The sequence below is a fragment of the Thermobia domestica genome, chromosome 2 (assembly GCF_964235325.1).
Source record: "Thermobia domestica chromosome 2, izTheDome1.hap1.1, whole genome shotgun sequence".
Lineage (NCBI taxonomy): Eukaryota > Metazoa > Arthropoda > Insecta > Zygentoma > Lepismatidae > Thermobia > Thermobia domestica.
Window position 1 is genome coordinate 49,834,107 of NC_137455.1, and position 26,408 is coordinate 49,860,514.

The 26,408-nt window shown below is 35.0% G+C and overlaps 1 protein-coding gene across 1 annotated transcript in view; it reads left to right on the plus strand.

Moving 5' to 3' along the window:
• Positions 1–26,408, plus strand: part of Kap3 (kinesin associated protein 3) — an 89,205-nt gene that overhangs the window by 17,799 nt on the left and 44,998 nt on the right. Inside the window, exons 3-8 of the mRNA XM_081741165.1 lie at positions 3,393–3,561; positions 4,607–4,807; positions 5,172–5,308; positions 6,617–6,833; positions 14,080–14,258; positions 18,850–19,012. Coding sequence (XP_081597291.1) covers positions 3,393–3,561; positions 4,607–4,807; positions 5,172–5,308; positions 6,617–6,833; positions 14,080–14,258; positions 18,850–19,012 — 1,066 coding nt within the window. The remainder of the gene's footprint in view (positions 1–3,392; positions 3,562–4,606; positions 4,808–5,171; positions 5,309–6,616; positions 6,834–14,079; positions 14,259–18,849; positions 19,013–26,408) is intronic.

The following is a 26,408-nucleotide window of genomic DNA, read 5'->3' on the forward strand; positions in this document are numbered from 1 at the left end:
TGGTCATCTTCAGTAAAATAAAACCCAGATTTGCGTAGTAAAATCTCCATGACTATTGGCGACATTTCTTTCACTGGCTTTAGCTGAATTTTACCGAAATAAAATGTGTTGACTTATGACAATCAGTACTGTCTGCGTTTTCAAACTAGCAGGGTGCTGCTGTCTCTTGATTCATTTTTCGCGACGATAAATAAATATTTAGTAGTAGGTACAAGTGTACTATTTATAACGTTATCACAAGTAAGCAATTTGTAATTAGACACTACAAGATGTTAACGCATGCGGGTAGTTCTAAAATCTTAACGTTTATATGTATTTTCTATTTTCTTGACGAACATTCTAGCATATTCAAACATATTTCAAACTGTATAATGTTCTGGAGCATTCTTTCTATTGTAGTCGTAAACCACTAAAAATAAACAATAAGAGGAACACATTCTTCTAGAATTGCTCTTTCTGGACCATTCTAGAATGTGTTAAAACATTCTGTCATGTTCTGGAACATAATGGAATGTGGTAAAATATTATAAAATGTTCTAGAATATAGAATATTCCTCAACATTCTATTCCAACGATATTGTATATCTATTTTGTAATTTCTTCTATTTTTATAACTTGGTTTTGTTCAACGGTGCTTAAAAGTACACAATCTGTCGTGTAGAAGAAGAGGAGGAAAATAATATAATGTTGTTGATTCTAAATAGAAAGAAATAAGATTTAATCTTAGTAGATGATCGATACTCTCAATTACCGTAACATCAGATAGTTGTTTATTTAAACATTGCTATGACAGCCGAAAAAGAAAATTAGTATTATTAATGGAGTTTAGAGAATAAAAGCTAATAGTGTTACAAGGTGGTGCGTCTGATTTAATGTATTTTGACCGTGTTGACGTAACTAAAAATTACACGAACTGTGGGCTGGAATGTAACGTCTAAAATAATAGGTTATAATTGTTACATTTTAAATGGTGGTTCCTATATAACGTTACACTATGATGTTTTAACATATTCTATAATGTTTTAAATTTCAAAATGTTCAAACATCATTTTGTCGATATAATCACTTTTCAAATCTGCCGAGAGGTCTTTTATTTATTAAGATACAGTGTTCTAAAATTAAATTGTATAGTTCCGAAATCTTGAAGTATGGTCTTTCCACCTGTGAAGAAAGAAAGAAAGAAAGAAAGAAAGAAAAAAAAAGGGGGGGGGATACAACTGGGATATTGTCTCCCAAACATATCCAAAAATTTGCATCTGCAAGATTTTAACTAACTTTGCAAGTGCATATGTTTGGATCTAGTTGAACAGTGGCAACTGAATTTAATCCACATATCGACATCATAGATGGAATGATTGAATCAATACATTCTACAACATAATTATGGTGTATTCAATATGGACTTCCTGAATTGCACAGAGAATTTTGCCAAATTTCAAGAGTTATATTGATACTGAGGTATGCTTAAAGGGCTAATAAGTAACATATTTTGAATCAGCGTCATAAGTTGGTTAAGTGTGCAAAAGACCAGGTCTTAATGTTTACTACAACTTTCAGAAGTGCTAGGCAAACGTAACACATCTGCACCCTCGCACGCGAAGCGCAAGTGAGTGGCCGCTCTTCTAAAGACCGTATATATATGCAACCAAAGAAGATATTTAACTGAAATTTCCCACATAACCATCACAGACGATATGGAACCTTCCCACCAAATTTTATTAACTTCGGAAATAGTCAAGTTGGTCTTGGTACCTTTGACATGGAATGACCCAGCACCTAGTAATGGTTTGTTCTTTGCGGAATGATCCTACAAGATCACATTGCTTCAGTTTCAAAAGATAGTATCACATTCACTTGTGATGTCACGATTTTGATCATTTTGTGAGATAGTAATGCTTCAACTACTTGCTTTATCTTCGTCCTTGGGTCGTAGTGATACATTCAGCACTTATCCACAGAGGTCAGTTTATGAAAAACGTAATCCTGATGGGTACTATAGAGCTGAAGCATTTCCGCTGTGATCTTTTTGTGCTACATTTGGAATGGCTTCAGCAAATCCAGGATCCAGTTGGCGGCAACCTCCATCAGGCGTTATTTTAAATATTAACTCCTGCTTAATGTTCACCTTTTACAATAGTAGTAATGTTAATTTGACGGTGTGTAAGCACAAGACCCTGGACTTTCTTTGGCAGTTCATATTCCTCCGACTGAGATAGCCACCCACTTCGTTCTTTGTGTTACAGGTTTGTTACACCATACTGAAACCTTCTATGCCCATCTTGTCCTATGATGGAGCATTCCTTCCGCCATAAGTTCATCGTAGATTTCTTTTGAGCTTTTTCCTTTAAAAAATAAAAAGCGAATCAAATGTCGAGTATTTGCTGGCTCCACGGGCTAAACCAGCTTCATTTTCTGGCCGTATAGCAGTGTTCAGGAGAATTACTACGCGCAAAATGTGAACCAGTCCGATATCTTAAGGATTAAAGTCTTCCCCCACAATGCAAATTCTGTAATACGCGTCTGCTAATTTAAAGAAATAACTATTGCTTTATAAATGTTTCTTGTAGTTAAACCGCTCTTAACACTTTCATACGGACTCTGCCTTCTATTAACTTCTTTTTCAGTTGCATGTGCTCGGATAGGTGTGAGTTTTTGTATCCTTCCGCAAACTTTTACCAAATACTACTCCCAAGGACAACATCCCATGAGTTTTACGTCCCATGGTTATGTCAGCTAGGCTAAAGGAAACGACGATGATGAGAAATGAATAAAATGGTGAAATCAAGAAAGTGGGAGGAAACGGAAAAACCCCGAGGAAACTCACGCACACGATGTTTGTCCACCACAAAGTTCACTTGGCGCGAGCTGGGATTGAACCAGGGACCCCATCCACCAGAGGTGAACGCTCTACCACGAGCCACCGCGGCCCCAACATCACAACTAAATTCTCTCTGTTTACAGTCGTAGAATTTCGATCCAATTTCAAAATTAGAGTGCAAGGTTCAAGCTTTCTATAAAGTCAAAGGAAGACAACACATGCGTACACTCCATGATGATCTATTATTCTTTAGTACACTTGAACCGAACTACTAACATCGATTATGTTGACCTGTATCAACTTCCGGTATATGAAGTAACTTCTGCAGGTTCACTCTTCGCTCAAATATGATATTAAAATACCTTAGCTATCTTTCATAATCAATAATCAATATGTCTTGAATTCGTCACATCTATGCCAACATTTTACACATCAAAACTAAAATTCTCATTAGCACCTTGCAAACATGATAACAACAGGAAGAACATAATCCACTGTTGATGTCTTCCTATTTAAACATGGTAGAATTCTAATGGTAAATTTATTTTAAATTTGCTTTTCTTTTTTTCTGCAGGAATGTCAAAAAATCATTCGGCTGAAGAGTTTGAACGCTCACACCGACGTGTCTGCACTTGCAAAAGAAGTAATAGACAAATGTAGCCTTATTCACCCATCAAAGTTGAAGGAAGTGGAACAACTTATTTATTACTTACAGAACAGAAAAGAACCATCATTTGACAAAGGTGAGGAATACAAGTTTATTTTGTGCACTGTATTAATAAACAGGAACGAAATCATCAATTTGCCGTATATTTGGTTTGCCACCACGTGTACAGCAGCTACACATAAACGTCCTTACTGCACTTCAGATTCTTCTGAAATATCTTTCTGTAATCTGCTTAAGAAACTTAGTGTTGTCGAGCAGTGGTTAATCATAGGTAAAATCATTATTTACATGCCTAAAATTCCTTCCACTGTGTGACGGTAACAACAGAATATACCAGGAAGAAACAACAAGGGTATATATGATAGGCGAAAGAAATGATAGCAGTGAAGTTGGAAAGTAAATATGGAAGCGTAAAATGTTACAGGTTGAAAAATGAGAAAAAAATTAGAATATCTTCATCTCTTTCAGCAATTATTTTTTTAAGAACCCTTCTAAATATTTTTATTACAGTTAAAAACTAATAGAATCATGCAGATCATTTATATTGTATTTGCGTTTTATTGCCGACAATTTTTTAAAAACGTAGTACTTTCTGTAATGTTCCAAAGGAGCATAAGTTCTATTTCTTCACTGCTAATATTTCGAAAACGTCGGTATTCGTTTCCGAGAAATTGAAAATAAGGGACTTACAGTTGGTTTCATCTGTTTAGGTTCGTGAATAATGATAATAATAATAATAATAATAAAACATTACATTGATCATTTCGGTACTTCCCAATAAGTGCCAATAATTTTTATGATTTGTTCTGTGCGTTTGAAGTCAAGAAAGTAGTATTTTCTAATTTTGTTTGACAGTTCTTTTTTAGAGGATATATATTTCCTATATGCGAAAATAGTTCGAGTTCCTTTTCTTCGTAGAAAGTCTGTGTGCAATTTTATATTGTTGATAGACGTGTACCTCTTTCACATTTAAAGATAGTACTCAGTTCGGTTATTTCAGCGCATGTGTTGTCGAACATATTGAGAAATTTTACGTTTTTGTTGCGATTGACTTAGGTATTTCAACTACAATATATTGATTTCATTTCCACTCATTGTAAATTTCTTGTTTTTTGATTTAGATAGAAGCAATGAAGCCTCGAGGCCAAGTTCTGCGAGCTCTGAATCAGAAATTCCGGTCGAGACGGAGACCGCTTTCATAAATTGCCTAGAGGACTACATTGAATTGTTGTATGAAGACATACCAGAAAAAATCAAAGGCTCAGCCCTTATACTACAGCTAGCGAGAAACCCTGATAACTTAGAAGAACTCTCTGTTAACGGTAAGTCACTAAAAAGAAAAAAAAGCACGACTTTGTATTTTGTATATTTCCTAACAAAAATTCCTTCTGTAACTCAAGTTGTAACTACGTTTACTGTTCTACGCCACCATTAAAGCATTCTTCCACTCAGTAATTTGTTCATTTATCATTCTCCTGACATTTTTGAAAATACACTTCCCGAGGCATGTAGCCGTATTTTTTATTATTTGTGTTCCTAATCCAAACACACATTTTTTTTTCATGCATATATTGAATTTTAACAAATACTAGTATCGATTCCTACTTGAAATTCGAAACGCTAATTTTAGTTGTTTGTTTTATTCTATCCGTAATCAAAACTTTGATTATTTAATTTATTTTTCAGAGACTGTATTGGGTGCCTTGGCTCGAGTACTTCGGGAAGACTGGAAAAGAAGTATTGAACTGAGCACCAATATAATCTACATCTTTTTCTGTTTTTCAACATTCTCCAATTTTCATTCGGTAATCATTCAATACAAGGTAAGTTAAAGATTATTTTCTACTGCATTGTAAAACTCGGGGTTGCTAATTGATGAATTGACAACTACTGAAGTAGTAATGACGATTTGCATTGAAAATCGTGTTAGGCAGCTGAGCATTAAATCTCCCGCCGTATTTGCTCTCTTATTAGTTATCTATTACCGTTGGTAAAAAGCAAGTGATGACAAATTGAAGCCATATCTATGGTTATTACTAAACTAATATAACTAATAATAATAATAATAATAATAATATAGAAAAGGTGTGTAAATACGAGGAAATCCACCCTCATTATGAAGGAATAAAATTAGATTCTTAAAACTTACAAGCGATATTGCATGTTTGTCTATATTATCCTTCTATGAAGCAACATATTTCAGTGGCATATCATCTTTCATAGCATAGCGAGTTTTGCTTCTCAAACAGTTCTTTCCCAACAAAAATTATCTCAGTTTATCAATTGCAAGGAAAATGGAAGAAGTCTAAAGATATCAAGCTAGGCGAATGAGGTGACAGCTGGTTGTAATAGCATTTTTGCACAAGGTTCAACTGTTTCCCCTGTTCTGTGAGTGGGAGCATTATTAGTCAAGAGAAGCACAGATTTTGTTTCAGAACCCGCAAAGCTATTGTAGTAGGTTTCAATAAATTCTCAAGTAATATAAGCCCAGATTTCAATCAGTCTATTAGGATAAAAGCTTTCGCAGATCTCAAAACATGGTGAGCATCATATTTTGCAAAAGGTTACATCTTCGACACTTTGTAAGATTAAATGAAATGTTGCCATTCCATTCTCATGACCTTCATTTCAGGATCACAAGCGGTTGCCCTTAACATGCTTTTTTTTTTTTTTCTTCAATAAGAAAAAATGTTTTCATTGTTTTGGCCATCAGTTTTCTGACAATCACCAACGGTTTAGCAGCAACTTCGTCTTCGTCAGGAGATAAAAACATCTTGCTGAATTTTGTTCAGATTCGCAATATGTGTATTAAACCATTTCGAACTAAGTTCAACATGACGCATTTCTGGTATAAAGCATTGTTCTTTAGGTTCTCTTTTTTTCTGCTTCCATTAGTCTACTCAGGTTATTTATCTACATTAGTGTTTTACAGAGATATTCATTAATGCTGTAAAATTAGTGTGATCCACTCGTACTTCAGACCCTAAGATTAGAAGGCAATTCTTTTCCCAAATATATAACGGATGTTTAATTGATTTGTTGTTCGATGAAATACTAAGTTGAATTTTTGATTTGTAAATATGTTTACTGCGATCTTTGTCAAATTATTTATCAGTAATTTAATATTTTAGATTGGTTCATTGTGCATGGAAGTCATAGATTATGAACTACGGCGACATGATCAGTGGATAGATGATTTGAAAAATCGTAAGCGAATAAGTGAAAACGCCATGGCAAATGCCTCAGAAGCCGCAGATATGACGGAGGCGCAAAAGTTGAGGAAGGACTATGAGAAAAGCTGTCGGAAGTATCATGTTCTACTCAAGAAACAGGATCAACTTTTAAGAGGTATGCACTTAAAAGTTTTATTCCTTTTTAATCGATAAGATGCTCGCATGAAACTTCCAGAATTAGTTCAATTTTATTACTGAATGGAGGACTAGTATTCATTACATTACTTAATGATGTAATTGAATGCATATCAAATAATGAAAATACAATTAAATATTCAACAAATCACCAGAAGCAGAAGCAGAGCGACACTAACGTTTCAGCTGCAAGTTGTCTCCATCCTCAGTGTGTATCCCTTGAGAAATTTACGTTATTTGAAGAATTTATATTTTAATCAGTTTCTTCCGTTGTAGAATTAATGTTTACGATTTTTGAATTTTCGTTGTTAAATTTCCTTTTTAGTATCTATGCAATTTTTTCATTGCCTTTATCCGAAAAAGAGCACAGTGGCTCAGTGGTCTAGCGCTTACTCTTGTTATGTGGGATCTCTGGTTCGATCCCCGTCCAAGTAAGTTTCTGGTGGACAACATAGTTTGCGTGGGTACTATGTTGTCCACCCCGGGGTACTCCCGTTTCTTCCCACATTCTCATTCCATTAATTATTGCGTCATCATTCACTGCCTTAGTTATTCATCTCTCTCAACCTAATGGGCATAATCGTGAGAAGTCAAGCTCAAAAATTTCATTTCATTTCTACTTTATCTTGAGTGAAGTCAAACATCAAAGCATAGAATAAAAGAAAAATTAGATTGAATATGCCTTGCATATACGTCTATTTTCCTTGTTTTATAGTACAATGATTTCGGTACCTATAAAAATTCCTGGTATCTTTTTCAAGTACACTTTACATTGAAGACTGAGAAAGCTAGTTATCACCTGCATCTTTAGTTGTTCTTCCATATATTCTTAATACTTCAGCATTGTGGAAAAACTCAAGATGTAGATGATGACTAGATTTCTTTGTCTTCAATGTAAAGTGGACTTCAAAAAAGTAACAGGAATTCTTATAGGTGCCGAAATGATTGATCTATGAAGTAGGAAAATAGACGTATACCCAAGGAACATCGATTATAATTTCTCTTTTAGTCAATGCTTTGATAAGCTAATATTTTCATTTTATGTATAATACGTTGTTATGTAAATCAATAAATAAAATTACTTACCGTATTTGTGTTTTATTTAAAAATCGACCATTTTGATGTTTTACTTACATCTGTTTCCAGACAAGCATCCTGAGTTACTTGTTGAGCTGACTATTTCTTAACATTGTACAGATATTAAGGGAATAGACTAAAGGTAAATTAAGAGCTCCCTCGTGGCTAAGCGGTTAGCGTACACGCCTTTGGCGTGGGAGACCCGGGTTCGATTCCCGACGGGAGCTCATGTGGTTCGGATTCCACGTTAATCAATAAGTCCACGTCTCATATAGCTTCGCTGCTGAAAGGGACGCTAAACTAAAATCAACTCAATAAAGATAAATTAAGTTAATGTTAAAATCACTGGTGCGTACAATATAATGAACTACGTTATCTTAAATACTACATCGCCATTTTATCGTACTAGTTGGTGCAGTTCTTTAAAAAGTATAAAAAATTATTGAGGCATTTTTCAGTATGAAAAAATCATAGTGTTTATGTGTTAAGGATTTTTCGAAGTGTTGCTAAGTTTAATAATGTAATTCCAATTTTTGTTAAGTGAATCTTGATCGAGATTAAACTTCTGGTTCTATAGTCCTAACAAGGAAAAATCCACAAGAAATCTTTCAATTTGCGAAGTACAATTGGAGTAATTATACCTTTTTGATAATGTACATTGATGTGGATAAGCCTGATATCGCAAGATCATAATACTTAGCGTTCTTTACATATTTTAGATTTGTAGGCATTGACACATCAGAGAACAAATCCCCCCCCCCCCAAAAAAAAAAAAAAAAAAAATGATTGCTCACATAATTTTTGTATTCCGTAAGGTTGCTTTTTAATTTCAATGGAGATTTAAGCATTACTTTGAAACCATATTTAACACAATTTTCTGAAGTTTGAAGTTTATGCCATAATAGTATGGAGAGCTATTTTTCAAAACTTATTAATTTTCTTGGTATCTTCACTGTGTTGTTTATAAATTTGTTAATGCCTGTAATCCTCATTTCTCCAACGTTTTAGAATAACCGTTTAGAAGTCCTATTTTGTCAACTTGTAGTTGTTCGCCTTCACTTTAGATAAAGGGTCAATCCATACGAAATGGTCCAGAGGTGGTTGCTCGACCATCTCCGAAAATTATAAAACGTTGTGTGTGACGAACCTCGTATATGAGAAGATCAATAACACTATTCACGTTGTCGTATATACAAGTGTTCCTGAATGCCGGCCATCTTTGTTGTCAGTAGAGTGCCATTCTTTGCAATTGCAAGCGTTTACGAAAGCTACAGTTGCTCAGGACGTACATATGAGATGAACTCCAAACAAAAACGAATGTTTAGAGGAGAGACTGAGGTGCACGGAGAATATACACTCTTGCTTCTAAATAAATATGCAGGGTTGCAAACCAATACATGAAATCACTAGAAAAAGTACAGAAAATTAGACTTTTAAAGGAGCTGTAATTTGGAATGGCATAAAGTGGGGGGTTCATAAGTTTTGTGCTGAGTACGTATTGCATGTAAAAAGTCTATAGAAATATCCACAGCTGTGATACTACTGGCACCGTAGATTTAGGGGGTCTGAAAGTTGAAGTTTGTGATTTTGATGCCATGTTTGGAGTGTAATATTTTAGGAGGGCAAAATGCTAAAAATTGCTATTTGTGTCACAAAGAAATGTTGTATGTGAATAAACTATTGCAAAAAATCATGACTGATATTACATGGAGAAAAAATTGAAGACGTGGTAGAAACACGAAGGAAGCACGCGCGTGACGATGGCCGTAGCCCGGAAAAATTTAAATATTTTGATATGTTTCAGGCTAGATCTCAAAAACTACTCATGGTTCAGCAATTAGGCCCGCTTTTGTTTGTGTTCAGTTGTGCAAAAGCTTGCGAGTGACGTTTGTTCCATCTTTCTAGCCCCATAATCATTGCCACGTCTACAGAGTGGATAATTGATCTTGACCATCCGCTGTAACGGACAAACCAAAAGTGAAACTTTGCACGAAGCAACTATAAGAAGGAGGACATCTTTATATTAAACAGAAAGACTCAACAAACAGCGTTGCGAACCCAATATAAAGTTATATTTTTTCAAACGGCATAACGTCAGGTTATTACATATTTAAAATCTACGTGTCAAACGTAAACTTAAAATACCACTTTTATTATTCAGTATTGCAAACTAAGGATGTTATAGTATCAGACATCCAAAGTTCGGAAACCTCTAACGCAAATGCAGCACAACGCAGATGTACAGGATAATGCACATCGAAAGTACTTTAGTGTTGGATACCATGGTCATGATATGACTTGTTTCGAGTAAATAGGAACGAAGTTACCAGGACTTGAAAATTTTAATTTTTTTGGAAGCATTTATTTCGAAAAAATGCTGAGATAAGTATCATATCTAGTTACTTGTATGGTTTGTAATGGATGCGTAAATTATTTTGCCATTTACAGCACTTCGATATCTCAAGCCGTTCGGAGATATGATAAACATTGCTGAAGCTTGCAACACTACTTAAATCATGTAATTGCGAGAACTTGTAGTGACAGCTACTAAAAGCTATTTCTGTAATGCTATAGAAGAGAAAGAAAACAACAATCATTTTAAATATTTTCCATAAATACGCCATTTTCAGCAGGTTGGGATAGATGAGTGTAACGCAAGCTTGTGAACACATTAACTTCTGTAACTGGGATTGGATTTCAATGATACTTTGTATATACATTAAGTGCCTTAATACCGCGAACCAGTTCGACGATGGGTGTCGTGGGTGCAAGGGGGAGCTAATCCTCTTACCATAAGTTGTGGCAATGATCATAGAGATCTTTCTATCATGAGATAGATAGAAAGATGGAACAAACGCCACTCGCAAGCTTTTGCACAACTGAACACAAACAAAAGCGAGCCTAATTGCTGAACCATGCGTAGTTTTTGAGATTTAGCCTGAAACATATCAAAATATTTAAATTTTTCCGGGCTATGACCATCATCACGCGCGTGCTTGTTTCTCGTTTTTACCATATCCTTACTTTTTTTTCCCCCCATGTAATATGTCATGATTTTTTTTTTTTCAATAGTTTATTCACACACAAAATTTCTTTCTGGCCCAAATAGCAATTGTTAGCACTTTGCCCTCCTGAGATATTACACCCCAAACATGACATCAAAATCACAAACTTCAACTTTCAGACCCCCATAAATCTATGGTGCTAGTAGTATCATAGCTGTGGATATTTCTACAGACTTTTTACATGCAATAGTATTCAACACAAAACTTATGCACCCTCCACTTTATGCCATTCCAAATTACAGCTCCTTTAAAAGTCTAATTTTCTATACTTTTTCTAGTGATTTCATGTATTGGTTTGCAACCACGCATATTTATTTAGAAGCAAGAGTGTATGTTCTCCGTGTACCTCAGTCTCTCCTCTAAACATTCGTTTTTGTTTGGAGTTCGTCTGATACGTACGTCCTGAGCAACTGTAGTTTTCGTAAACGCTTGCAAATGCAAAAAATGGCAATCCACCGACAACAAAGATGACCGGCATTCAGAAACAGTTGTACATACGACAACGTGAATGAAGTTATTGACCTTCCCATACACAAGGTTCATCACACTCCAATTACTATAATTTTCGGAGATGGTCGAGCAACCATTTTCCCCATCTTTGGACCACGTCAGATGGATTGACCCTAAAGGTAATGAGAAAATTACATAGGTATTAACAAGGAAAATATAACAGCAGTAATTTAAGAATAAAGGAAATTATTCAAAATATAAGTTTTCTAAGCAACTTAAATTTTTAAAGGTATACACTATACACCGTGAGGATGGGGACAACTTGTCACTAAAAAATTTGCATCCTCTTGCTATTCGGGTGCTTTGCTAAACCTTAATGTTGTTTTCGTTATAAGTATTCGTTTACTTGCAGATGTTTGTTGATAAGCTTCTTTGAAATTTTTCTTTAAAGTAATCTTAATAATAATAAAAACTTGCTGATGCAATATCCATAAGTATATCCTAATGTGTTTTTCCTTGCTTCTTGCGTTCTGTTTCGAAATTAAGTAGTATACGTTCCTTAGAAGGCTCTCTACTGCATTCGTATGTGCCATGTTTTGATGCCTGGGCTTGCAGAAAATGGCTCAGAGGTTGAACAATGTATGTCTTTTGTTGTTGCAGTCTTGTCATACGGAAACCAATATGGACAGTTTCTCAATGGAAGGTTTTTAAGTACAAACATGATTGTTCGTTGTTCATTATCTTTTGTTCAGTTAAGGCATCAGAAACTGAATACATTGTTTTTATCTTTAGAAAATCTGATAGCAAATTAAATTAGAAAATATACCCCTTAATCTAAAACAAGCATTTCTCGAGTGTAAATTTCATTTCGAAAACAATATTGAAGGTTTTCATGAAATTTGTTGAAAATCCATTTTGAAGTGTGAGAAAGCTATTTAACTAGGTCTCCACTTCGCAAAATCCTATGTAGATATCTGTAATTGAAAGCTGTTTTTATTAAGTTTAGTGAAAACCCAAGTGAGTTTAAGAAAAACATGTAGCTAAGTTCTGATTTGAGTAAGCTTTCAGCTTGAAAAGCTAAAACTTTTTTTTTTAATGAAATTTGGTTGAAAGTAGTTATCGAGTACGAGAAATGCAGTTAGCTAGTTCTTAATTTCATAGTCTTAGTTAGAGAGTATCTTTTAAAACCCATTACAATGGCTCCTCAATCCAAAGCAAAGAAAAGAAAGAAAGAAAGAAAAAGAAGTCAGTTGTAAATTTTGATTTGCAAATGACTTAACAATTTTCATGGAATTTGGTAAGAGTTCGTTTTCGGATATTAAATGATTTACCTGGGTCTGGACTTTGGGAAAAGTCATTTAGCAACATCTGCGAAGAAAAAATGAAAGGGAGGAAAAGTGAGTTTCAATTATGTCTTGAAAACTACCCTGATTTTTATGAAATATGGTTTTAAAAAGTGCTTATTGATTTAGCACAAACTTTTTCAGCGGTATCTATAGAAAACTCACGTCGGGTGTTGTGAAATATGTTGAAAACTCGTTCTCTCTTACGAAAAAGCAATTTATCTATTTCTTTCCAATTTTTAAACTATCTTTTATGATCGACTGTGGAAAAGCTTATTTCCATTACGGTTCAGTGTAAAGCAAGGAATGTTTGGTCGGTTAGAAGTATGGTATTAATTTCAAATCGACTAATGATTTTCATAAAATTTTATGAAAGCTCAATTTCAGGTACAAAAAAGTCACTTAGGAAAGTCGTTCCGTGTAGGCGACCTAAACGTCGACAAAACTTATTTAGGGTCATTTGTATGGAGGCGCCTGAATTCTACCTTGGAAACGACTAACCGGTTTTATAAAGTTAGTAAATACCCGTTTTCGAATGCTAAAAAGATATTTAGTCAGTCTTGACTTCTTCAAAACTTCTGTAGAAGCATCGGGGAAAAACCATTTCTGGGATACCTAACGAATATTATTAGTTTGAAGTCAATCTATGGTTTACATCCTTAGCGTACGAAAAGATATTTAGTTACATATGCTGTAAGAAAACATAATCAGTAATGAATTTGTAAAAACTCATTAGGAAGTAGTGATTTTATGAGATAGTTGAATGTACAGGTATGAATATCAGGATGCAGCTTAGATCGGTGAGCTTCGGAAAAACCCATTTAAGTGGTAAGATATTCATCGTCAACATTGCAAATTATATATATATATATATATATATATAATGAAACCATTCTTTAAGATAACTTACGATACCGCATTTTACTTCTGTTATACATAGTTTTACTTTTAATGCAGGTGAAATTGTACGATTTACAAGTTCACGTTATAAACAGATTTTAGTTTAATATAAGTTCAGTTGTGTACAGATTTTACTATAGTAAAAGATTAAGGTGTGAGAACCTTTGAAAGTGGTTGCAGTATGCGCCGATTAACAGTGATCCCCCCCCAAAAAAAAGTGTATGAATATTTCGTATAGTTGACTTGTAGAGGGGAGTACCGAACTTTGATAATTTCATTTTAAATTGTATTTATATTCGGCATTTTTTCAACATGATTGTTAATAGTGAAAGATGTAATTAATTTACTGTAAATTGAATATTTCATTGTGTTGTCTTTTCTTCCTCAACAGTGGCATTTTATCTACTTTTGAATATCGCCGAGGATACAAAAGTCGAAGATAAAATGAGGAAGAAGAATATCGTTGGAATGTTAATTAAAGCATTAGATCGAGATAATCATGATCTTTTGATTTTAGTGGTCACGTTCTTAAAGAAATTATCAGTATTCAGAGAAAATAAAGATGATATGGTAAGTAACAACACAAATTTAATGATTTAATGTTGTGATTAGGTGGAAAATATTATTATTCAAACTATGAAATAATTTTTGCCAGTCATTAGATTGAACATTGGTCGTTGACTTGATAGGAATTAACTTGAACACAGATATCTCGCGTGAAGCTCTACTGTTGAGGATTTTTTTAAACTTAACGTATCGTTTTATTTTATTTTCTTTTATAAAAGTTTTTAATTTTTAGTTTATTATATTTTTTATTTCTTATATCTGTTTGTAAGAACAGCATGGACTTCTTTCTCAAAATTTACTCTCTTCACAGGCTAAAGTTGTTACTAGCAGCGAGAATAAATTTTGAATAAGAGAACTTCTATTAATGTAAAGGTATGCAGTAACACAAATTTCATTTTTTGATTGATTGAACGATTTAATGAAGATGTCAAATTTAATTTTCTTTTCACATGACGTAATTCGAAGTATTGACTCATCTAATTCGGGTCATACTTCGGTGAGCATACACTTTTGTTTGCTCATGAATTTTCGGTGTGTTTCTGAATTAAATACAGGGTTTTTCAAAATGATTGTTGGGTTACAGACAAGTATTGTATTTCATGTAGTGAAATACATACACACAAATGTCAAAAAACTCACTAAGTTTGGTTGTAAACTTTTTCAGATGTTCAATGTGCTCTTCCCTGGTAACTCTGAATTAACATAGGCCCAGAGGAAGAAAATTGCAAGGAGAAAGATCTGGGAAACGTGACAACTATTACAGAAGTTTTGTCATAATCACTTCCACGTCCAGTCGAATGACGTGATGGTTTTTTGTTCAAGAGTGATCTCACCTCGGAGTAGAAATGTTTTGGGGCTCGATTCAGTTGCATGATGTAGGCGCTATTATCTTCATCTGATTTAGGAATTAACGACTCGGTCAACATACTAAGAAAAATAAATCCCGTAACCGTTTTCTTCATGAAAAAGAAGGGCCGCAAACCTTTTCTCTTGACACAGTGCAAAAAGCATTCACTGTAGAGGAGTCTCAAACTAACTCAACAAATTTGTGTGGATTTTCCCTAAAATCGCACATTGTGTGTGTGTTTACTTTTCAACTTACATGGAATGTCACATCGTCTGAACAAAAGAGGTTCTCGGAAAAGTTGTCATCCCCTTCCATGAGCGCTTAACATATCAGTGTAGAACCTTTTCCCATGCACGACGATCGTCGGGTGTTAACATCTGAGTGAGACTTATTCTGTATGGTTTCTTGGATAGGGGTTTACGTAGAATATCCATAACGTTATCCTGTGGAGATCGATTTCTTCGGACTCGATAAGTAGGTTGCACGAACTCGCTCCACATCTTCAGACACTGAAGATCTACCACTGCCTTTGCCCTTGCAAATACATCTCCTTTCCTTAAGATGTGCGTACCTCTTTCTAATGGAATTGTTGGACGTGCATCTTCCCATAACGCATACGAAAATGTTGTTGTACAAGTGTAACGGAGCTCTTGTGTGATATGCAAGGACACAAAAAGCCTTTTTACGATCAATATCAGCCATCTGCACAACTGCTAAACTGCGCCTAGCAGCAAAATCTAGAAATGGGTATCGAAACAATCTTTCAGTTTAACGTCCCTAGAAACGGGTATCGAATCAAATAATCAAAAAACCTGTTAAGTTATGCTACACTTATGCGTTTGCACTGTGTCAATCACCCAGATCTAATTGCAACCGCGACAATCATTTTGAAAATCCATATATAGTGATGTGCTTTGATAGATCATACTCTTTGAGTTTTGCTTAATTTTATTAATACTGCAAGTTAATGCACATGACACTATTTTTATTATTATTATTATTATTATTATTATTATTATTATTATTATTATTATTATTATTATTATTATTATTATTATTATTATTATTACTATAAGAATTTTCATATTTATAATACAATATAGACAAGAAAAAGTGGGATGAAGTAGACAATAGTACACTTATTTCGCACTTACAAGTTCCCATTTGTGATTCTCTGTAACTGCTGTTTTAGCTTATTAAGTGTTACCTTGTTCATTTTAAAGGCATAGGTATCTTGGCTGGGCTTATTTTTCTCGTATTTTCGAGTCAGCTAGAGTGTTAAACAAGTGAATAACATGTACAGTTAAAAAAAAAAATCATAATACATACAGATGAATACCACAAATTGAAACATATTAGTATGAAAATAATTCAGGGATATTTTCGCAAAATTTATGAATACAAGAAATAATTTTAAATAGTGTTAATAATAATTTTCAACACTATTTTTCGCACTTTTCTTTTTAGTGTAAAAACGTAACGTATAATTCGAAGTAAATTACGTATAGATATCAGATATATCCCGATGCTTCTTTTCTACCATAAAAATACACAACAGAGTCGCTAATCTATAGATGTTAAATTTTATGAAAACATTTGAATTGCTATAAACTAAACCCTATTTTGTATTAAACCTTTGCACTGCTATGTTATCTGTAACCCTGTAAATTTCTTCGTCCTTTCCTGTACTGTTGTTTGCACTCTGATGTTAAGCGACTTGTTTACATTCTCCGCTAATTCTTTGTTTTCATAACGAATGCAAGAGTATCTAGATGTGATCGTAACGGTGACAGCTTTTTGTTTTGTTTTGTTTTGTTGAATGGAAGCGTAACATATTTCTTTCACGGCTGTTTTTATGACGGCAGGAAAAACAGTGTTCAAGAGCGATGAGGTAACAGATCTTGTAGTTCAAAGTGATTCTGATAACAATTTCAGTGGGAAAAGGGATCATAAATGATATGCAAAGTTAATAAGCAGAAATACAGAGAATGCAGATGAAGAAAGTGAACCAGAATAGATCATCTAGTTTTTCAGGAGAAGCAAAAAACGAAAGCAAAGTGTGATCTTTTTAAGGGACAACCTCCTTTTTACAATAGCAACATCTCTGAAACTACGAGACTTAGCACCATGAGAGAGAGATGTATATGTGGTAAAGACGTGGAGTTCCAAAAATGGACACCCGTCATAATGAATTAAGATAGGGATTTTATGAACGAGATTTCAATTAATAATAACACGTCTCATATAGTCTCGCTGCTGAAAGAGAGGCTTAAATCAAATATAATAATAATAATAATGTAATTGAAGATTATTTATGTAACATTAATATTAACCATTCGCGTTCCATTTTTGTCTCACGCGAAACTCTTAATACTTTTCTTTGATCTTTATTAATTAGAAGAAAATCTTCCTACTCGTTCACATCCCAGATCAAGTAAATGTGTGATGAATAACTTCATATGCTTTGTCCCGCTTCATCTCTTCTTTTCATTCCACAGCCTCCTCATCACACTTCATCTTTCTCTAGTCTGAAGGGCAGAATCTTGGAGCGTAAAACAAGATTTTTTTCTCTCGCTCATATAAAGTTAGTACAAAGAGCAATAAAATCCGTACAGAAAGTGAATAAATAATATTTTAAAACTACTTCCATTCAAATATTGCTGTAGAATACTTAATATATTTTCTCCATCGATAACAGTAGTAATAGAATGAGCTCTCATTTATTCTAAATGGGTAGCGTTTTAGTTTTCAATGTGGTAGTGCTGTTTAGATCCCCAGTGGTTCAGAACTTCACATTAAATTTCAAATGTGAGGGTTGGGAAGCAAGTCATGGCAACCCGATAATATTTCGAGAATCGAAAGCTGTGTTAAAAATGATTGCATATTTTGTTGGTAGGAATCATGACCGAAAACCCGAGCAACCGTGTGACATTCACATACATTACAGCTTAGGTAACAAAAACACGTCCCATAATAAACCCTCAAAATTATCTCCCACATTGTCCACAACACGCTGTTCTCCAACAGTATATTCCAACACAACACGTGACGCTTCGGTCCGCACACTCACAGGCCGACTTGACCGTTCCATGCGTTCCATGCTCCTAGTTGCTTGGCGTTCTCGTTGAAAAGCTTCTGTTTATCTTGCAGCGGTTCAGTATGACAGAACATTGTTCCCTAACGCTTCTACCAATTTTTGGTGACACTCATTTGCATTTCTTCCCCGGCGAATGACCACTTTGATATATGATGACTGTTCCTATGGTCACTTCCATTTTACACCACAACTGACTCAGAACTGTTTTCTCAGTGACCCGTGCTCATCCAGTACAGCAGATACAACCATCTATTGACCAGAGGATAAAGTACTGGTGTCAGACTTTCTTTCGCAGTCTGCATTTTCTGCTTGCATTTCATGTTTGCATATCGTTGACGTATTTTGAGGGTTAACATAATGAGACGAGTGTTTGTAACGTGTGTATTTTACAAGGTTGCTTTGGGTTTCTTTTGTAATTCCTACCAACAAAATATCCATTATGGATAGTCTTTCAGTTATATATAACTCATTTTTAATACAGCCTTCGATTATTGAAATATTATGGTTGCCGTGACTTACTTCTCAACCCTCGTAAATAATTAGATATCAAGATAAAAAATTGTGTGTGTGTATATGGGAATGAAAGCGAGATTGAGATATAAAATTATTGGCAAGAAATCAATAACTTCCTCTTGTGTAATTGTTTTTAGGCTGATCTCAATGTTGTTGAGAAACTTCCAAAGCTAGTCTCCTCGGGTCATCAAGATCTGGTTCACGTAGTGCTAAAGCTGCTTTTGAATCTCTCATTTGATACGGAATTGAGGAACAAAATGGTTCGTGTTGGACTACTCCCGAAACTAGTCAATCTTCTCAGTAAGTATTTTTATCATGAATAAAATTATCTTCAAGGTAAGGAAAGAATATAGAAGGAGAGCTATTAAAATAATTACGTTTGTTGTACAAAATTATATTAATAATGTTTTAAAGTTTTTGTTCTTAATTGGTATTTACTTCATTCGCCCTGGTTTATGCTGTTATCAGTTTGAAATGGTGACAAGCTTTTCAATATGAGACGCGCTACCCAGAAGTTACGTAGGCTAAAAAATATCACCCATTTTCAAAGAAACAATAAGCTCAATTCCATAGTGCGTCACTGCTTCCAATTGAAAGAACAAGTATATCTTTAAAGTACAGTAAAACCTGTCAAATTGGCCACCTCTCTAAGTTGGCCACCTGCTTATCTTGGCCTGGTTCGCCTTGAACCTGTATTTTCCCATAATACATTTATTACTTATTAGTCTGTAAGTTGGCCATGTGTCTATCTTGAAAGTTGGCCGCATTGAAGCAATGTTTATCCTATGTTGATAATAAATTTACCTGCGTATCTTGGCCACGCGAATACGTTTTGTTATTTTTCTTAACTCTTTCGTATTACTGTATGAAAGCCAAATGTTCTGTATTTATTACTGGAGACAGAGAAGCATAGATTCCCACAATTTGTTCTTGGAGGTCAATGGCTAGAACACTACCCTGACAAAGGGGTGGTGAAGAAAGATGTGAATAAGAAAAAGCACGTACAGGAATTCACGAATGGTTGTACGTATTTGTTTACCCTGTCTGTTTTGATAAAAGCATTGGGAGGTTTAGTTATTCCGGAAAAGTCTCACTGATTTTGTACTTTTCAAAGGTATCTACAGAAAATATGTGTCACTGCCGAAAAAAGTCATATGGTGCCTTCCATTTCAACTCAGGCAGAGCATGTACCATCACCATCTCAGATATTGTTGAAACTTTTTTATAGCAACTAGACATGTTTTTAAGAGACCCATATTTTTTTGTTTTGTCGAAAAAAATTTTCCCGCCAAGTAATGGGTCATCAAAGACGGGGAGTACAATTTATGAATTGTAGAAGACATGGAAAATGGTCAACTTCGGAGACTCACCGTTCGGCTATGGAGACAAGTAGAGTTATAATTCTTGTTGTGGTATGTATATAGGGATATAAATAAACTATATTTTATTATAGTTTGGTTTGCGCAAGCTTATCTTTTTGTACATAAATTAACAAATGAACGTCAATTTATCTGAAAAGTCGAAGTTTGCGAATTTTTTTCGAGCACTTTCGGTTCGAATTTTAAAATTCTGTTTTCACGGTTGGTAAGACCTGGTTACCCGCTTTCCGAAAAAAAATTTGTATCGCTTCTGTGTGCAACCGTTTTGTCGCAAAATATTCGAGAAATTGTAAAATTTTCAAAAATCGCCATTTTTGGGCGCCATTTTCTCGAAAACACCATCTTTTAAAATTCTGAAATTTTGTCAGATGGTTCAACTTTACATGAGTAATAAACACACCAATATTATTCTCGACCAATGCTTCATGAATTAACTGCAGCCTTTTAAAGTTAGCGAAGTTTCGTTAACTTTGATGTCACAGTTAGCAACACTGGGAACAATAAAAGTGCAATGATTTGATGATGTTTGTGGTTCACATTCATTAAGTGAAGAATAAAATCTTTTCTTGACTGTTTTTTTCATTATTTTGATCAAGAAGGCTCTCTGAAATAGTAAAATGAGCCTCCTCCTACTCCTCCGTTTTCTTAAACCGAAATAATCTGAAGTGGAAATTACAATTACGAAACGCACAGATTTCAAGTTCACTTACTTAAAATGGTCTTCGGAAACAAAATTTCACTGATTTTTTTTTTTTTTTTTTTGTCTCACTCACAACTCGTCCAGCAGTGGATCTAGGGGAAAGAAACATTTTTGTTTTATATATAAATAAAACCGATCTCAGAGTTTAGAGCTCTTAAAAGTAGCTCTAAGTAGCAGTATTACCCCCCCCCCTTCCAGAAGTCCGTCCTGGATCCGCCCCTGCGTAGCACATTGTAGATTGTCACAAATGCTGAAGGTCCATGTGAAAGCACTTGCTGAAGGTCCATGTGTAAACAGCACTTCAACTTCACGTAATTCATGATTTATTCATAATATTTCTGCTACGCACCCTTGGTTATCAAAGATATATGTATGTAACAAAAGTTCCTTTTTGCAGATTTCTTAAATCTACACTTTGAATTGCAGAAGTTCGATTTTGGGGGAGCATGAAGTTAGTTCATGGTGACCCGTTACTGCCATAAAAACTTCGCCGTTTTCCGAAAGCCAAAGATGACTTCGTTGAATACCAGTTACCGGTCGCATACTTTCCCTTTTTTTTTTTTTCTTCCGGAAGTCGTCGAATTCAGTTCCAGGCAACAAAACGAGAGTAATCCCCTTAGTTTGTACTTGCACTGTACTCACGAATTCTTCTGCGGTTTTAGTAGGGGCGCGGTGGCTCAGTGGTAGAGCGTTCACCTCCGGTGCTTGGGGTCCCTGTTTCGATCCCAGATCGCGCCGTGTGGGCTTTGTGGTGGACAAACACCGTGCTCGTGGGTTTTCTCGGGGTTATCCTGTTTCCTCCTACTTTCTGCATTCCACCATTTCATTCATTTCTCATAATCACCGTCTCCTTTAGCCTAACCGGCATGAGCGTGGGACGTAAAACTTAAACATTTCATTTCATTTTTTTTTTCTTCTGCGGTTTTAATACTGTGTATCTGTATTTGCCTAAGGTTATGCCGCGTTGCCACATTCTTTACACCTCCCCCCCTTAATACCGTCGCAGAGACCCTTGCATGGCCGGTTTCACTGCAAAACCACAGCTTTATCGGACCTGTCTGCATGTTCTGAAAGCGATTTTTAAAGTTTGATGCAGCACCATCAGAAATCACTGACACGGTTTGGGAAATTGTAGACACTTATTTTCTCGTGTTCAAACCTTTTTCTATGAAATATATTTTCGCTTTTCTTCTAGTATTTTTAGAATCTTGTCTATGGCTATGAGTACATGAGCCGAATCGTGTGTTTTATCGTCGTTTATTACAACAAAACTCAGTTGTTTCATATTCCGGTGATAACTCTGAATTTCACTTTGCAGAATAACAGTCCCGTTTTTAGCGAAGTCCACATGAAGTAAAATAGAATTTGTATCTTGAAATTTACGATGCTTTTCGGTAGCAATTAATTCTCTTTGGATTTTCTTGATGTAGTCATGAATTACAATTCTTACAGTTAAACCAGCAATGTACGATACGAAAACAGAAAGTGACACAGTTTTTTAACGAGATTATTGTTTTCCCTGTGGCATACGTAACACTATCATTTTCATCAGGATCAATAATTAAAGACTCCACACTTATTCCTTCCACTCCAAGACATTCACAACATTCTTGAAGAAGACAATTGTCATTTTGTACGGATCATACTACTAAAGGAAATAGGTCACTCATGACAGCTTCAATACAGGCTGCACCTTTGACTTGTAGCAACGCACTAACAGCTAACTTAAAATTTGCACAATATACACACACACACGCACATACACATTTCGATTTTTTTAACTTTTTTACCTTTTTCGATCACTGTTATGACATCGCACTTAACTGAGACTTTGTCTGGAGCATTCCAAATCATCACTGAGGTAATAGTTCAGGCTTTTTGTAGATCATCAGAATTTATTTGATTTCAAGTAAACTTAAAATTTTTGTGTTTCGTAATCGTAATTTCCACCTCAGATTATTTCGGTTTAAGAAAACGGAGGAGTAGGAGGAGGCTCATTTTACTATTTCAGAGAGCCTTCTTGATCAAAATAATGAAAAAAACAGTCAAGAAAAGATTTTATTCTTCATTTAATGAATGTGAACCACAAACATCATCAAATCATTGCACTTTTATTGTTCCCAGTGTTGCTAACTGTGACATCAAAGTTAGCTAAACTTTGCTAACTTTAAGAGGCTGCAGTTAATTCATGAAGCATTGGTCGAGAATAATATTGATGTGTTTATTACTCATGTAAAGTTGAACCATCTGACAAAATTTTAGAATTTTAAAAGATGGTGTTTTCGAGAAAATGGCGCCCAAAAATGGCGATTTTTGAAAATTTTACAATTTCTCGAATTTTTTGCGACAAAACGGTTGCACACAGAAGCGATACAAATTTTTTTTTTCGGAAAGCGGGTAACCAGGTCTTACCAACCGTGAAAACAGAATTTTAAAATTCGAACCGAAAGTGCTCGAGAAAGCTCGCAAACTTCGACTTTTCAGATAAATTGACGTTCATTTGTTAATTTATGTACAAAAAGATAAGCTTGCGCAAACCAAACTATAATAAAATATAGTTTATTTATATCCCTATGTACTACCATGAGCAAAATAAATGACGCGTCTCTTTATTTTGAAGTTTTTTGAAAATATCTCCGTTTTCTTTATATGTTCGAAATCTCGGAAGGTTTCCCCAGCAGGACAGGTTAATAACAAACCCGTTTTTAATATTTGTGTTAGATATTAGCTTAAAATAAAGAAATTAGAAGCAAAAAACATTAAATCGACAGAAATCTCGAGAATTACCAACTCTGCTAAAGTGGGAAATTTTCAAGAACGCGAGGGAATTCTGCAGTTCAACACGAAGCAGCGACATCTATGTCAGTGAGAGAAGCGTGGATTAGATCTACAAACGAAAATTTTAACGAAATATTTCTAGTATGTCTTATTATATGCATTATCAGCGAACTCCAAATATATGAATCTATGCTAAGTATTAACGTATAGATAGTGCAAAAAGTGGAAATTACCTATGGAAAAAGACGAATTGTTAGCCCAATCGTAATGAAAAATCGTCTTTACTGTAGAACAGATTCAGCTTACGTAAGAAAGCAAATAGCTCAGTTAGATAAAGCAACGAGTTTGTATACCGAAGGTAGACGGTTGGAATCCCGTGAAGGACTGTTGTCATTTTTATCACTAAGGTTATTTTATTTATTTTTTATTTGGGAAAGAATCAAATTGTAACATATGTGTAAAACTCATGACGATACCAAAAAAAAAAAAAAAAAAAGAGAGAAAATATCGTCGCATTTGCATTAGTGTCTCTAATTTTTGTTTGCAAACAGATTCGTAATTATTTCCCCTGTGCTCACTGATGCATAACGAATGTTTTCCAGTAAATGTTAATTCTAATTTGGAGAATTTTATAGTTTCACAATTCCTCACTACATAGTCTTCTATCTACGTGTTTGGATATTTTGATAACAGATTTCCCTATTAAATGTTTAATTTTCTCTATAAATATTTGTCTTAAATTGAAATTGTTTTGAATTTACTACATAAGCAAAGTTGCCCGAAGGAGGAGAGCTCAAGTAACAGATATTCTACGTAAAAGCAACCTATTGTAGAATGATGATGCTTCTTACCTTCAGCACATAATCTTAACGTTAGAGAGTCAGAGAGAGAAAAATCCTGTTTTTCCTCCCCTATGACCACTCATCTTAAAGCTCTACCTATAATGATTCGTGTCACATACTTTCGGCTCTCCAAAGACATTCATATTTATTATTATTATTATTATTATTATTATTATTATTCCTGTGACTTTTTGGCGCCCTTCCCCTAGTAGTAGCCTATATTTTACATTTTATCATAGTGTTTTTAATAGTTTAAACCAGGAGCGTCATTTCAGATTTTGCTTTGGGGGGGGCAAGACCTCTTGATATAAGTAAAATTTCGCGTTTTTCACTGATTTACTACTATTCTAATGATAAACTCTATATACATCTCAAACTCAGGGGGGGGGGCAAATGCCCCTCCCTGCCCTCCCTAAATGACGCCCCTGTTTTAAACCCATTTTCAAAAAGAAATCCTTACCTAGGAAAACTTCACAAAGAATATGGCCCGCTATAGACAATACCAACTCCACCCCCCCTGGTCTAGTGGCTAGCACGCCTGCCTTCTGTGGTACCGGGTCCAATTCCCGGTGGATTACTGTTGAACGATAAAAGTGGTTCGGATTCCACTATAATTAGTATCCACATCTCCCTTGCCCATTAAGGCATAACCGTGGAACGCTAAACTCAAGCAAATAAACAAACAATACTTAATTCCCGGCACTCTTTATTCTACATGCCATCTCTCAATTTTTCGATACAGCCCCCTTAGTACTATGAAACTCTCTTCTTCCATAGTGAAATGGAAAAAGATCATATAATTGCCACTACTTTACAAGAATATAAACCAAAAACGTCAGTAGAAAGCACATTATAAAATTTACTTTTTGAGGCTCGTTTTGGTGCCCCTCTTTCTCTGGCGCCCCGGGCAGTCGCCCGGCCCTTAGTCCGCCCTTGAAAGTACGGACGCATAACTAAGGACTGCGGAGGAGAGGTTAACCTTCATGTTATGCCACTGGTTTGACGTGTTTGAAATGTTCAGTAAGTGATCGGTTAGTGAAATAATTTCGACAGTTACTGATGTTTAAAGTTTAGCTAAGACAAAGCTACCTAATCAAATACATTTGATATCGGGATGTCACAATTTGATTTTTCCTCACATAAAAAAGATAAAAACAATAGTAATAAAAACCCTTACTCGTACTGGGCTCCTAACTAACTAACAACCTAATTCTTACAGACTAGTTGCTCTGACCAACTGAGTTTCGATTTCTTACGCGAAAGAAGTCTGTTATATTAAGAGGCATGCTTTTCATTATCAAAACTGTTCGAAGTAATACGAACATGGCTTAAGAACAGAGACGGAACTGAATTACCACTCGATTGACCTTGAGGGCAAATCACCAAAGCGTAAAGACGTAAGTTCAGCATGCATTTCTCTGGAGTTGTGTTCAGTATTCCTATCTGCCAGTCATGCTTGTTCGTAGGAGTAATATGTTACAAACCTGACCTTTCGATACAGCACAATAGCAAAAGAATAAAAGGGAAGGAATTCTTGCCCTTGTGAACGTTGGATACCACCATGTGCAATAAAACTGTCGCGTCTCCTTGAAGTGATATTTTATCGAAAATAACTCGTTTTCCTTTATATAGTCTATCCGAAGTTTTTGAGGGTTTCAAAATGAGGAAATGTTACTGACAAACAAGGACGCATTCAGGGGTGGGTCCAGGGGGTCCGGACCCCCTCTGAAACCCCAACTTTTCTGTAAATTTAGCCTAATTTTGGGGATTATCTTTTAAAATTTTATTTGGTCTAGGAATTAATTCGTGCGGTTTTTAATAAAAATGGAAGCTTTATTTCAAAAACAAAGTAAATGAATACGTTAACAAAAATATTGTCCATCGCTAGCCACTACTTTCTCCCATCTTTCAGGCAATTTACGGATTCCGTGTCGAAAGAATTCCTCATCTTTTGACGCAATCTAATCAAAGATCCATTTTTCGATATTTTCTGAAGA